Genomic DNA, 14,668 nt, shown 5'->3' on the forward strand with positions numbered 1-14,668 from the left:
TGACTTAATTATTTTCTATATTAATCTAATTAAAAATGGCATTAATTCCTGTAATTCCTGCTAAATGTTCAGCATCATTACTTTAGCTTTCCGTGTCAGATGATTCTTCAAAAATCATTCTAATATGCTGATTTGGTTTCTTAGAATCAATGTTGAAATCAGATGTGCTGCTTAATATTTTTGTGTCAGATACATTTCATTCACGATTATTTGATGAACAGCATTTAATTGATATATATATATATATTTTTTTTTTTGTAACTTCCTAAATGTCTTCTGTCACTTTTGATCAATTTAATGCATTCTTGTTCAACAATAGTATACATTTCTTCATTTCACTTTAACCGATGGACCAATTGTAACTGTAAAAACTGTTCTTTCGTAAGGAAAGGTACACATTCAGTTTACTGGACTTACCCCAGATGATTTCAACTGTTTCTGCTGGTCTATTTTGATGAGCTGAACCTTGGCTTTCTTGAGGAGGTTGAACATGCGCTTGTTGGCTCCTGTAAGGCGAGGGCGCTGAGTGGCAGTTTTCTCCTCAATGTCAACGGCATGTTTCAGAATGTCTTCAGAAACCGGCCCTTCTGATTCTGCATGATGCATCTTATCAAAGTCTGAGAAAGAAAAATATATCGTTGGGTGTTGAGACCAAGAGACTGACAACAAGTGAAGTAGCACTTAGCAAACCCTAAAGTCAAAATGAATTGGCATTTGCAATAAAATACAGTTGAAGAAAACATTACTGTTAATAAGTGTTAGATTAACTGCTGTCCATCTCGATTAATCACATCCAAATAAATATAGGTATAGGTAATAAATATACACAGTAGACTCTTATTTTGGATGCGATTAATCGTTTGATATCACTAATTTAATTAGTGTTAACACACAGGACCATTTAAGAAAGACAATTTGGAAGACTATTGAAGTTTTTTTAAGAACATGCATTATGAAAGTCCATTTTGATTTCATGTTTACTTTAAGGCAGTTAGCGTTAATTTGTTATTAAAGGTTTAGAAAAATCTAATCTTAACCTACCTTTGCATTTATTTGGAAGTGAGATGTCTGTATGAATGGAGAACTCATCTGGCAGCTCATCCTCTTGGATGTCTTTTGACTGGTGTTGTGCCAGCAACTTGGCACTCAGAGCTCGGACACAGATGGAGACTTTGCGAACAACCCCAGGGCTGTTGAGATCCTCAATCTTGAGTTTTGCTTTTTCTTTCTTCATGTCTCTGAGAGACTTTATTAGACTGGCCCCTTCTTCCAACTCCTTCTTCTGTGTCTTAGCAGGGGATGAAACAACTTGAACCATTTTGTCCTTTGGGGCCTTTTTACGCCTTGCCAGACTCTGTTTGAGTTTAAGCTTTTTGTATAACCTAAATTTTGACGATTGGACTTTGAATTTGGTGGACTTTTTCTTCTTTTGGATGGGATCAAGAAATGGGTCCACAGTGAAATCTTTGGCAGATAGCAAGGTCTCCAACTCTTTGTCAAGATCTTCATTGAAGGCATACACGTCGTCACTGGCAGGCTTCGGTACTCCCCATTTGAAACCAGGATCTCGGAGTAGCGATCGTCTTTTCCCAGGCTGCTTCTCCTCACTGAAGATCTCAGTGTCATCGGGTGATTTAGGTTTTGATTCCCAAGTGGAAAACAAATCCAGATCAGCTTCACTCAGACTGTTATCTTCATCCTTAGACTCAAGGGATTCAGGTTCACCTTTTTCACTAGAATCACACTTCTTTGACTTTGGTTGTAGGCCAAGCTTCTTTTGGGAGTTCTTGCGAGGAAGGCCTGACATACCAAGATCATCCATGAACCTCTTTGGCGTTTTGATAACCCGAGAGGATCGGGCACTCACAACTGGCATTATGAAATGTCTAATGGTCTTCATGAACTTCGTTTTGCTTTGTTGGATGTCCTGATCTTGGTCCGTTTTCACAATCACAGAATCCTTTTCGGTCTGATCAGAAAGCTGATCTCCGTTGGTGTTATCCAGTTGCTTTGATAAGAGCTTGGCCTTTTTCTTTCTACCTTCTAATGACTGAAGACTCGATATTCGTTTTCTCTTGTACTTTGTTGAGAATATACCAAAGAGTTTAGGCTCATCTACTTCAGAGCCCGTCAATGGTGGGCAGTCTTCACTAACCTCAAACAACTCCTTCTTTTGCAATTTGGGGTTTTTAATCCGCCTGCCAAGTAAAGATTTTCGTCTTCGTCTGACCCGTTTCATTTGTCTGCGTAAAGGACGAGATACCTGTGGATGATCTTTTACAGAAGGCTCTAATACTAGAACCTCTTCAGTTTCAATTGATGGTGCCTCAAGTTTTATTTCCGGCTGTGGTTCTGACCCAAGAAATGGGCTAGTTGGAGGGGACTCAACAGTTTGTTCGATGTCCTGAGGTTCTGCAGCTTCAGGCAATGGTTCTGTAGTTGGTGGAACTGACCATTTACCTTTTTTATGCATAACTTCACTTAAATGCTTATTTGGTTTGGTTTCTACAGCTGCTGGCACTGCTGTTGGTGATACGGGTGAATCCTCCACCTGAGATTCGGTTTCAGTTGCAGTTTCAGAGGCTGGGTTTTCTTGAGATGCATTCAATTTACATTTTCGCCTGTATATTGTCCAGTGTTTATGTCTTGCACGCTTCTTCCGAGCAGTGTTTTGACGTAGCCTTTTCCTTACTTTGGGGGCGGGAGTGGCAGCAGTAATTTCCAACACATTCACACTCTTCTCTGAACATTGAGGGTCTTCAATTTTTGCGGGTTCTTTTCTTTCAGGTGAGGTTGTGACTTGATGAATTAAAAAGGACTGCTTAAAACTGTTTTTTTTACCTGGTGAGGAGACAACTTTGATTTGAAGTGGTGGAACCGTAACATTACTGGTCAGATCTTCAGGGTCCGTCTGAGTGACCTCTTCTGCATGTGCTTCAGTTCCAATTTCTGACCTTTCAAGAACCTCCTCACTTTCCTTTTCTGGGATCTCCTCAACCTTCTGAAATGCCATGGGGCTCTCTGTGCTTTCGGGAAATACATCACCAACAGTGTTATCTACGTTTTGTGACTCCTGCGAAGAGCCAGTTTCCAAAATGTTGGAAGGAGTGGATGTGGATTCTACTTCTGTAGAAATATCTACTTCCTCATCACATTTAGCTGGAAGTTCTGCCTCTGGGCTGGGGCTTTCATCTACTTTGCTCGGACTCTCTTGAATTTTGATTTCTTGTGTTTTGCCGAGATCATCTTGGACTTGGGAATCTTTGCTTTTGCTTTCTTGAGTATTACTTAGATTCTCTAGTATTTGGGAATCTTTGCTTTTGCTTTTCACCAGAGTGAGAGTCCACACAAACTTACAGCGTTTCTTACGAGACCGGGCTTTTGGGTTTCGTATCCTGGTTAGTCTCAGACCTGGAATTCCGACAAAATCATTGTCGAAAGTAAGCTTTTGAGGATCATCAACTGTAGAGCCAAGATCTTTTGCTGCTGGTGAATGAGGCTCCCGTTTCCTTTCAGATTCTTTGCGATTTTTCTTCTTCTTTCTCTTTTTTTTCTTCTTTGAAGGTGGCCTGGATTCATCAATTGTGGAGACCTCCAACAGCGACTCTGCTATACTCTGGTCACCAGAATCCAGTAGAACATTTGAGGACCTTCTGCGCTGCTTCCTTAACACAGGCTTATTTACCTCTGATGCTTCTTGTGCTGACTTTTCATCAGGTTTTGGCTCTATGCTTTCACTGGGCAGTGGATTTTGAGACCTTCGAGTTGATTTCCTCAGCTTCAGTTTTTGATCACTGGCCTCTTTTTCAGGATTTGTTTGTGGAGTGGATTCAGATTTTTTGTCAGCAGATCTTCCTCGCCTTCTAGTGCAAACTTCCTCCTTAGCCTCACCAGCACTGCATTCACTGGCTGCTACATTTGTCTTTAATTTCACATGAGCACTTGAAATTTGGGCACACTGACTCTCTATAACTTCGGATTTGATTTCCTTTTGCTTTTTACCAGATTTACGTTGCACTGAATGGACTGTAACCACTTTCTTTTTAGCCACCAACTTGATTGTGATTCTCGGAGCTGACTGGGTCTCCTGTTTTGTCGATCCTCTTTTTCTCCTGGTGCGCTTCTCTGATCCTCCATCAACACCACCACCACCATCATCTACTGATGTGTCCTTCAGAGACTCTTGACTATGGAGCTGCTGAACAGAACCGGAATCATTTTGAGGATCTTCTGAACATGTGCTTCCCACTAAAGCAGACACTGGAAGAACCCGCCGCCTTTGACGTATCCTCTTTGATGACTTTGCTGAAGCACGATCACCTGAAACAAAACAGTTCAAAGTTCAAATACAATTAAATTATATTAATTCCACTGTGGTTAAATATGATCAAGTAATTCAAACATTTAAATCCCAGGCTACACTGACAATCAATCAGAGACTGAAATAATAAGTATTATTTAAATAAGCTATGCCAACATTGTTAATTCTGGAGTCCTTGAAGTGACCATCTGTTGTATACAGTGTTCATTTAGTTAATGAAGACTAAAAATGTTCGGTAACTAATTTTTTTTTTCTGTGACAAAAAAAGAGATGTTGACGAGCTAAAACTAATATCTGATGATAAAAACTATGACAAAATATATGCCAAGTCTTCGTAAACAAGACAAGATCGGACTATAATGTTATTTTAGGACTCCCGGACATTCAAAATACATCCCACAGGCTACTGTGTTGTCCTTAAAAATGTGCAAAAATGTGCAAATGTGCCATGTCATTTGATTGCAATCAGATAAGGGGCTTTCGCATATCTAGTCTCATTATAGACTAGATATGCATATAGATTAAGATTAATGTGATTCATTTGATAATAATTTGAGTGTGCGCGATTTCTAAATCGCTTTATAGCACGATACGCAGTGGATGGATAAACTACCAAAACGTGAACTGGCGTTCTGAAAAATGGCCTTAGCACCCGAAAAGTTTGGGATGAGGTGACCAGACATCTAGTTTTCCCCGGGAGTCATCGGCGGGATAGGTGGAATCCTGCTGATGGTGGTGCACTCTCTCGCCCACGCTCCATTTCTTCAGTTCTCATATATAGTGCACGATCAGTTCTCAGCGCTCAAATACACACACGGCAGTCTACATGTCTATTGTGTAGAATATCTCACGTAAATACAGCTATGGATTAAGTGAAGGTGAACAGGTGGGTGAAAAAGTGAAAGTGTGTCAGTATTACATGCATGCCGTCTTGAAGGGACAGCATTCCTATTTAAGTAGCCTACCTATCCGTGTCATTAATGTTAACCAGGGCTGTGCAATATGGACAAAAAAAACCTATCACGATTTTTTTTTATCAATTTTGCGTTACGATTTTGACACACACAGACATGCTTTACAGTCATAAATGCATTCAGTATAAATTTGAAATATATTTCCAAAAGAAAACCAATGAGAGCTTTATCAAAAAGTTGTAACATGTCTCTAGAACAGACATAAGTCAAAATAATCACTAAGTAAAGATGTCAAACAAAATGTCTAGACATATGGTAAAAAATAATAATACAAAAATAAAATATTTTTAATTTTTTTGCCATCCATTGGTCATAGAGCTAACTGTAGCGGTGCCTTAAGTGTTATATGTTTTGCCCAATATATTTATAACCCAAAGTTCACACGTACTCCGTCTGCAGTGCGTATACAGTAAGTTATGTGTACACGGTTCAGAAGCAACAACGAGAGAACATTATTGTAAGGCGAAAGCACATTAAAATCATGCCCGAGCGCAAATCTATCCACTCGGACGCAGATTTTCTTTGCTCTGTTAACATAACCAAATGCGCATGCTCAGATCATATTAAATCTTTTCGCACCATTCTATTTATAACCTTTTCTGTTCTCATCTTTTTACTGCGTGCAGTGTGAACGTTCTGATCAGTTAAAAAAAAAAGGCTACACAGACTATCACAGACATTGTGTGAACCTGGAGTTAGGCATATGCCCAGCCTGCTCTGTTCTCGCACTCCACTTAGGCGTGCTGCATCCTGATTGGTTCAGTTAACATACTGCGGGAGGCCGGGGCCACGGAAAATCGTGCTTTAAAGCGATTTAGAAATCGCGCACACTCAAATCGCCATTTTATTTCGATTATGATTAATCGCACAGCCCTAATGTTAACCAACAAATATTAAATAAATATTTTAAGTAAACCTAATGTATCTAAAAAAATGAATTTAATTTGTATCTCTTTTTTTATTTGTCGTATTATCTTATTCTGCTTTTTTTTTTTTTTTTTTAAAGATGATGAATTATTAAATATACATGAACAACTATATATTTTTTAAGTTGCTCCCTTCTCACTACTACTGAAGGGATAGTCCACCCACAAATTAAAACCGTCATTATTTATTCAAGTATTTCCAAATTCAATACTTGATTAAAATGTATCATAGAGTACACAGAAAATAACTACCAAACCAAATGTTGGTAACTGCAGTTTGACAAAGTAATGACTAAACGTTGACAAAAATACAATGACTTTTCGTTGACTAAAACTATATAAAAGAAACATATGACTAAAATGTGACTAAGATTATTAAGTATTTTCGTCAAAATAAAGACTAAATCAAAAATCCCTGTCAAAATTAACACTGGTTGTATAGTAGATGAAAAATTACTTGTTTTTTTCTTTTTAACTGTATGGGATGGGATTTTTAGATAAAAAGCTGTACAAACACAATGAAACAAATTAATTTTGGACATTCTCAGGATAATTTGCATCTGAAGCCACACTTACGTTTACATGCATTTCGTCCAGCATGAACCGGGGCACTGCTATTTTCATCTTCAACTTCAAAGCCTTTGAATTCAGCTCCCTGAAAGTGAAAAACAGAAGCAAGCTTTAATACATTTGAATTTAACACGTTTGATAAAGTATTACAGTTCACATCATAATATATACTGTAACAGTACATATTACACATACATACACCACAGTTCAAAAGTTTGAGGTCAATAAGATCTTCTTTTTAATACTTTTTTATATTTATATTCTGCAGGGACACACTTAATTGACCAAAAAGGAGTCATGACAGAGACTTCTCGCAAAAACGTTAAAACAATTTCACAGACTCCACTCTTTTGAACTGTAAATAGGCCTACGCTGTGTACATAAGAAGGAAAATGCCAGTTTAAAAAAAATCAGACAGTCAAATTAATATTTTTGCATATTTTTTTTTTTTTCAAAAATGAAAACCTTTAAAAAAAACATGTTTCAAGAAACCACTGCACATTTATAAAGGGGCTGCTAATATTCATAAAAGTTTTGACATTTTTCTGCATAAAGGGGCAAAGGTTATATGAACGTCTTGTTTGAAATTCAAACTGTTTATAACAGAAAACTTCAAGAAAGTAATGCCATTTCTGTGCTGACAAGGACTTTGAAGTAAATTAGGCCTTACACGTGGTAAAACACAGAATTGTAGAAGACATTACTCCCTTATTCTTGTTCCACACTCCACAGAACGCTGTTCACTCTCAAAGACAAATAAAGAACTGAACTGAAACAGCTCAACTAACTGAACACTAAACTTCACAGACGCTAATACACAGATGATGGCCCTGTATCTATTTTTACACGAGGCAAGCATCAGAGCATGTCTTCAAACCTTCAAAGTCTACAAAACTTTGACCTTAACCATTAATTTCTTTTTTTTTTTTTTCAGTTGCATGTTTCTGCTCAGAGAACACCGCACAAAGTAACCATAGCACATTTCCACATAGCACAATGATACATGACGCGTAGGAGAGAAACAAGTGCAACAGCATGATAGAAAAGAAATACAGGGTCCTCACACCTTTCAACCAATGAAATCACATTACTTTTTTTCATTGTTCGAGCTTTCTGAATAGAGAGTTTTATGAATTGTTTTAAAACAGAACACTCATGAAGCTAATGGAATATCAAAAAGCAAAGAACTATAAAACCACACATTCCCATGACTTTAGCTGGTGTGGAAACCTCAAATTTGCTCTTATTTCCAGGCAATGCTGTGCATAACACTGACCAGCACAGACATTAACCTACTTTAAATATGTCAGTCTAATTTAATCAATAAACTAAAACAGTTACTACATTTTCTATAATCACAGGATTCATACAGTAATAGGCTATTTTCTGTTCTGTTTTGACTCCCTTCATCATGAAGCTCTGTTTGAATTGGCGTGGCAGACTGTAGACTCGGAAGTAAACGTCCACTGCTGTGATTGGCTGACAGTTGTGTATGTTTGACAGCCTACATCCTTCATAGTAGAACGCTGCTGCAATTTAGGTGTAAATGCAAGAATACTCAGAACATATCAAACGATCTGTTTAACAGACAAAGCTATAGTAGTGTGTCATAAAAACTGTTACTCCCACTTGCATGGTGCAGCATTATTGTCGGATCAAATATAGTCGATACAGCATTGTCTTTAGTTTCATATTTTTATAGTACAATGACCTCTTATACGTCAAAATGTCGAGGGAATTTTGATTTCTCGGTTCATGATCACTTTAACATTTTGAAAGATTTCACATTGTAATCCCAACATTTAATAGGCCTATATGTTGATATAATATAGCTAGGACTTCACAAATGTAACAGGTTTGACAACATTGACGTTCTTTATTTGCTTTGTGCTCAAGGTCATGATGCTACCAGAAAAAGGAAATATTGCTTGCTTCAATTATCCAGTTTTTTAATTATGAATCGTTTACAGCACAAAACCACAGTTAACAGGGCTGACTGTTTAAGACCGTTGCCTACTGACAAAGCTATCAAAATGCACGTGAGAAAGTTCACATCTGAACAAGATGATGATGTCATCATGAATATTTATAGAACCTCAAAGCAGTTTATTATGGTTATTAAGCTAAATAGACTGACTAAAATATTACACCTACAAAAAATAAATATGTAGAAAACAGATATGATAAAAAAAAATGTTAGCTTTTATTTCTACATCCAGTTTGCTATAAATTTTGCATTTACACCATGTGTTGCTAACACACAAGGGAATTTAGAAACACTGATTAGGGACAGGCTAATATGCATTATCATCTGGGAAAAAAAAGAAGATATTAGCATATTACATAAGAAATAAATCCACTGGATTTAGGCTCACATATTAAGATAAAACCTAAGTAACACAGTAAAAGTTAGTGCCAGCTTTGCATTGATAAAGTCACTGTTTACATATGCATATTGATTGTCTCAAGCCTATTCTCTCTAAGAATCAAACTAATATCATTGTTCTTCACTGCAGGTGATCCAGTACTGAATGCTCTTATCAAGTCTGACACAGAAATCAAGTCCAGCAAACTGGGTGTTGCAACTGGTGCATGCATAGAAATAAAAATAATATGCATGTCCAAAAAGAATCAGATAACGCATGCAGCAACTTATAACTGTATGAATTAAACAAAAACTCAAACTGCATGATCTCTGACCCTCATTTTGCTATAAACTACAATGATACAGTAATTGCCCCCCTCCCCCTCCGTGTTTTAAATGTAACGCTATACGGCAGACACTGCGCTCGCGCTAACGTTACTTGTATTCTTACTCCTTCCTATGAAACACGGTCTCATAAAACAAGCGCACACTGGTGCATTTGAACACTGCTGTGAAAAACGACAGATCGGCCCATGCACTCACCTCTTCGCTCCCACTCGAGCTGTATCCAGCCTCTACCAGGCTCTTGTAGCTCGCCTCAAGCCCGAGAAGGCACAAGTGAGACTGGTCCTCGTTCAGCGCGAGCACCAGGCAGGTGGGCCTCGGGCCTCCGTTGGAGGAGATCTCGTCAAGATCCGTCCCAGAGCGGCCGAGCTGCCATCGCTTCTCCGAACGCAAACGGCTCCGCGACGACCAAGGCCGACCGGGGAAGCGTCCCCGCGCCGCGCCCACGACGGCAGCCGCGGTTGCTGATCCGCATCCCGCTGCCGCCATCATCGCTTCAACAACAACACCGATAGACAGAAACTCAGGCTGCGAGAAGAGGAGAAGAGGGAAAGCGCTGTTGGGGAGGAGGGAGGGGGGACGCCCGGTGCACTGTGGGACGTGTAGGCTGGGAATGAATCGTGCTTCCACAACTTCTGGATAGAGCTGTCAAGACGGAGATTGAAATACCTTTGTTGTTGTTTTTGCCTTATAATAGTTGTGTTATAAATAAATAAATAAATGTGTGTGCGCGTGTATATACATAGAATAAGATGTAAGTATCATTCATAAAAACTTTTAATTTAATTTAATACATATTTATAATTATTAATAGGCCTATTATTCATTAAATAATTATTATTTAAATGAAAAAAAAAATTGGAAAGACTATCTATGGTTTTAGAGTTTATTTTAGTGTTGCATAAAGAAAATTATTTTAATTGATTAATTCATTTGGTTTGACATTAGTGATTTAAACCATTTCTACAGACAAAATAAAAAAATGTGAGCCTTCATGCTTGCATCTCCGTATTGTATCAGAATCTTTTTTCCTTAACGTAGCCTACGTGTAATCTTTTAACGATTAGCCAAATAATTATTATTCATGGATTTTGAGTATTTTCATGATCATGGAGCACTTTTTTTCACACACACATTGGCATTATTTTAAGGCAAAAATAAATAATATACCATTTAAATACTATTTAAATATCATCATCATCATCATGGCCCTCCCCCCCATCTGGGGTATGGGCCGTCAACCACGGATCTCCAGAGTCCTCTGTCCTGAGCCATTCTTTCTAGCTGGTTCCAGCTTTAGCCCATCTTTGCAGTGTCTGCCTCAAGGTCGCGTCGCCAGGTATTTCTTGGTCAGCCCCTCTTCCGCTTGCCTTGAGGGTTTAAATATGGAATAAGTAATATTATTAAAATAATTATATTATTATCATTTATTTATATCTTAGCAGTATTTGTGTTTAATTTATACTGATTTAAAAATTATTTAATTGTTCAGCAAACTGCCAAAATAAATACTGTGTAAATAAAGGCAATAATAATAATAATAAAAAGAAACGTGCAAAGATAGTTTGTGGTGAACTTTAATGTAAACAGATATTTTAAGCTTTTATTTGTTTATTTAGATTTTGGAGAAAAAATGTATTTTTGTGTTATTCACCCATTACGTTATTAGACCAAAGGGTTAAAACTAGGGGATCCATGACGAAACCATGTCACGTTCTTAACGCCTGTCCCTGAAAACTCCATTAGCCATCATGCACCGCCGTTGCAGTGACGTCACACCTTATTTTTCATCAGGAAGCGGAACCATAAAAGTTGTTTCTCCCTCGCCTTTGTTGTATTGAACCCTCAGTTTTCTCGCCTGAGCTCGGCTTACAAGGTATCCACCGTCCTTTGCGAAAACTAACAGTCCGTGTAAGGTTTTAAAGCAGACAGTCCGCCGTGTGCGACCAGTTATTGTTTGCTCGCAGTCCAGTAATGTTGTTTTGACTGAGGGGTTGATTAGAAGGGTTTTCATCTTGTTGCTCCAATCATTTACAGTTATTGGTATAATTGTATATCTGCCTAGAAGAATCGATTGTATGACAAAGCTGTGATGGCGGTTTTAATGCATGATTACAGTAATCCCTATGTCCTTGTATTATGGCAGTACTGTTCTGTGTAGGCAGATGGCAGCAATGTTGCAGCATATTGATCAGTTCAGTCGGATACCAGTAGATGGATTTATCAAGGGTTTTCTTTCTAGGAAACTTCACAATGAACCTCGAACGGATGCCCAATGAAGAGAAGCTTAGCCTTTGCAGGAGATACTATTTAGGTATGTTGTGACAATGGGATATAATGACAAGATGCAATGCATTTTTCCTGCACGAATTGTTGTTTTCATTGTGCTTGATTTGTTCCTCAGGTGGCTTTGCATTCCTCCCCTTTCTGTGGCTGGTAAATGTACTGTGGTTTTTTAAAGAGGCCTTTTTAAAACCTGCATACACAGAACAGCAGCAGATCAAGTCATGTGAGTATGTGGCGAATACACGGAATGACTCGCTGTTTTACAAGACGTGTGTTCTAACACATTTCTGTGGGTGATATTCTTCCTCGCAACTCTTCTGCAAGAATCTGCCTACACAGACATAATTCTAATTTAGAGTCAGTGTATGCCAGTATTAAGATTATATAGTCTTCATTGCTATTTAACATGCACAAATGTAAGGAGGATCTTTACATAGCAGCTCCAAACAGGCTGATAAAGCTGTTCCCTCACTGGACTTCACGAGCCGCGTTTGTGTGAACTAAAGTGTGTTTATATGCAAGTCTCATGATACTTTTATTGGCTAGAAAAACTTTGACTTCCATGTGTTTATCAGTCGGCTGTATTAAATACAGCGCTATATTGAAGTTGTCACGTTTATTAAGTCATAAAAAAGAAATTATGAAAAAAAAAATCATCATTAAAACCAATATGTAAACTAAGATTAATACTTGGCATCTTTGGGTGGTTTGCAATGTATTACATGGATTAATTGTAGGGTTTTTTTTTTTTCTTCCATATTGTATTTATTCTCCCTAGTTAGTTAACCCTGTAAAGCCAAACATATGAAATAAAAGTCAGAAAAATATATATATTTTTTATTTAATCTTTTATCATGCTGATTTGATACATCAGGTTTTGTGGATCATATATAGTATAATCAAGTGAGAATATGAAGCTCACTCTTGACTAGGAAAACAAATGCAGTTTGGTGCAGTTGCTGATATTTATATGGCAAAAAAATGTAAGATGAAATTCTCATAGCTTGTAAATGTGATTTTTGTAATAGTATTGCAGGCTACGCACATTAAATGAATATACATTTCATTCTATGTCTTCCAATAATATGTCTTTGTAAGATGATATCGTTTATTTTTACGATTAAATCTGTACGTTTTATTAATTTTATTAAGAAATAATGCATGGGTAAATGTTAACCTGACAATGGACATTTGTAGAATGATACTAAAAGGCCTTTTACTTGCTAGAGAAGTATAAACTATCAATCAAACAACAGTAGGCTTCTAGTAGACTGTGTAGAAGCTTTCAAGATTTTATCATGCTAATAACTTAAGAATTTTGCATATCTAATATGATTCAGTAGACTTCACAGGGTTAATAGAGTGCTGTCAGTAGTTACGATGCATGACATCTAGAATGTGATGTGTACCTTTTCTTCTGGCCTCCACAGACATAAAGAAGTCAGCTATGGGGCTCATAGTGTGGGTGGCCGTGCTGACGACATGGATCACCATATTCCAGCACTTCAGAGCACGGTGGGGTGAGGTGGGAGATTACCTCTCCTTCACCATTCCCCTCGGCACATCCTGATCAGATCTGCTGCTTCACAATACCTCTGTTTCTCTCTCTCTCTCTCTCTCTAATAACACTTTGTAAGAAGGAGACCAAAAGAACCTCTGGGTTTATCAAAGAAAACCTGCTACTGACCAGGGGTGCATTTCCCAAAAGCATAGTTGCTAATTAAGTTAGCAACTTTGTTGGTTGCAATACAATGTCCCATTGCCAACCAACTAATTTGCTAACAGGTTAGCAACTATGCTTTTGGGAAATACACCCCAGGTTAGGTTCATAGATCTGGGTATAAGTTAGCTCTGTTTACCTGCTTTCTCAGGTTTGACAAACCTCCCATTCTGTAACAGAAAACCTAGAGTTTCCCTCATTTCAGGGTTAACATACTCAGAGTTTTCACTTAACCTCCTTTCTGAAACAGGCCTCAGATGAAATCGTTTGTTAATTGAGCGAGATCATATGGACATGGATGCACCATGCTAAAGTGCAAGAGTTCATTTCCAGCACTACTACTACTTCCTATAAGATTTGATATCACACATTCATATGACTAGCTCAGACCTCTGTCAGTGCATTAAAAAGAATGTATGACAAAAGTCAGGTCCATCCAAAATAAAGCCTTTGTACTGTGTTTTGGCAGTTGATATGACATATAATATTATTGTTCTCAAAACAAATGGCATTCTTTTTTTTCTGCTGAATTTCTTTGGATCTCGGCATTAGCTTTTGAAGATCTTTTGGTCTACTTCACGTTGTCAGGCCTATTTAAGAGATTTCTTGATTGTGAACAGGTGTAGCAGTAATCAGGCCTGTGTGTGTCTAGAGAAACTGAACTCAGGTCTGATAAACCACAGATTTAACAGGGGGGGCAAACTCTTCTTCACACAGGGCCATGTAGTTTTTTTATTTTTTATTTTTTTTTAAATGTAGTTTTCCATTAATAATAAAAACCTTCATTTAAAAACTGTATGTTGTTTACTTGTGTTATCTTTGATTAATATTTAAATTAGTTTGATCTGAAACAATAAGGTGTGACTAAAAAAAGAAATCACACCTTTTCACACCACTCTATATATATATATATATATATATATATATATATATATATATATATATATATATACCCACACAGTATATAAACGGTATGTGTGTGTACTCATTTCAGTATTTGTATTTGAATATTGTATTTAATAATATTTTTTACATTTGAAGTGTATTTTGATCAGATAAATAAAATCAGCTAAATCATATCGATCAAATCATCCCACACACGCAAAATGTCTTTGAAGAAACATTTGTATTTGTTTTATTTAAACATAAATGTAATATGCT

At 37.4% G+C, this 14,668-nt stretch overlaps 2 protein-coding genes across 3 annotated transcripts in view; one reads left to right on the top strand and one right to left on the bottom strand.

Annotated features, from left to right (window-relative positions):
- The window catches only part of LOC128028980 (histone-lysine N-methyltransferase 2B), a 43,809-nt gene extending 33,703 nt beyond the window's left edge, over nucleotides 1-10,106 (bottom strand). The window contains exons 1-4 of the mRNA XM_052616402.1: nucleotides 9,700-10,106; nucleotides 6,798-6,876; nucleotides 1,042-4,320; nucleotides 418-617 (exon numbers count right to left, since the gene is read on the bottom strand). Of these exons, the coding sequence (XP_052472362.1) occupies nucleotides 418-617; nucleotides 1,042-4,320; nucleotides 6,798-6,876; nucleotides 9,700-9,993 (3,852 nt within the window). The 5' untranslated portion in view covers nucleotides 9,994-10,106. The remainder of the gene's footprint in view (nucleotides 1-417; nucleotides 618-1,041; nucleotides 4,321-6,797; nucleotides 6,877-9,699) is intronic.
- A 1,122-nt stretch (nucleotides 10,107-11,228) lies between these two features.
- The window catches only part of LOC128028997 (gamma-secretase subunit PEN-2), a 70,430-nt gene continuing 66,990 nt past the window's right edge, over nucleotides 11,229-14,668 (top strand). Inside the window, exons 1-4 of one of the 2 annotated variants that reach the window (XM_052616428.1) lie at nucleotides 11,229-11,377; nucleotides 11,744-11,815; nucleotides 11,906-12,010; nucleotides 13,218-14,174. In XM_052616428.1, coding sequence (XP_052472388.1) covers nucleotides 11,755-11,815; nucleotides 11,906-12,010; nucleotides 13,218-13,357 — 306 coding nt within the window. In that variant the 5' untranslated portion in view covers nucleotides 11,229-11,377; nucleotides 11,744-11,754 and the 3' untranslated portion in view covers nucleotides 13,358-14,174. The remainder of the gene's footprint in view (nucleotides 11,378-11,743; nucleotides 11,816-11,905; nucleotides 12,011-13,217; nucleotides 14,175-14,668) is intronic. The other variant, XM_052616427.1, reaches the window with a different exon arrangement.

This window comes from Carassius gibelio, chromosome A15, assembly GCF_023724105.1.
Source record: "Carassius gibelio isolate Cgi1373 ecotype wild population from Czech Republic chromosome A15, carGib1.2-hapl.c, whole genome shotgun sequence".
Classification (NCBI taxonomy): domain Eukaryota; kingdom Metazoa; phylum Chordata; class Actinopteri; order Cypriniformes; family Cyprinidae; genus Carassius; species Carassius gibelio.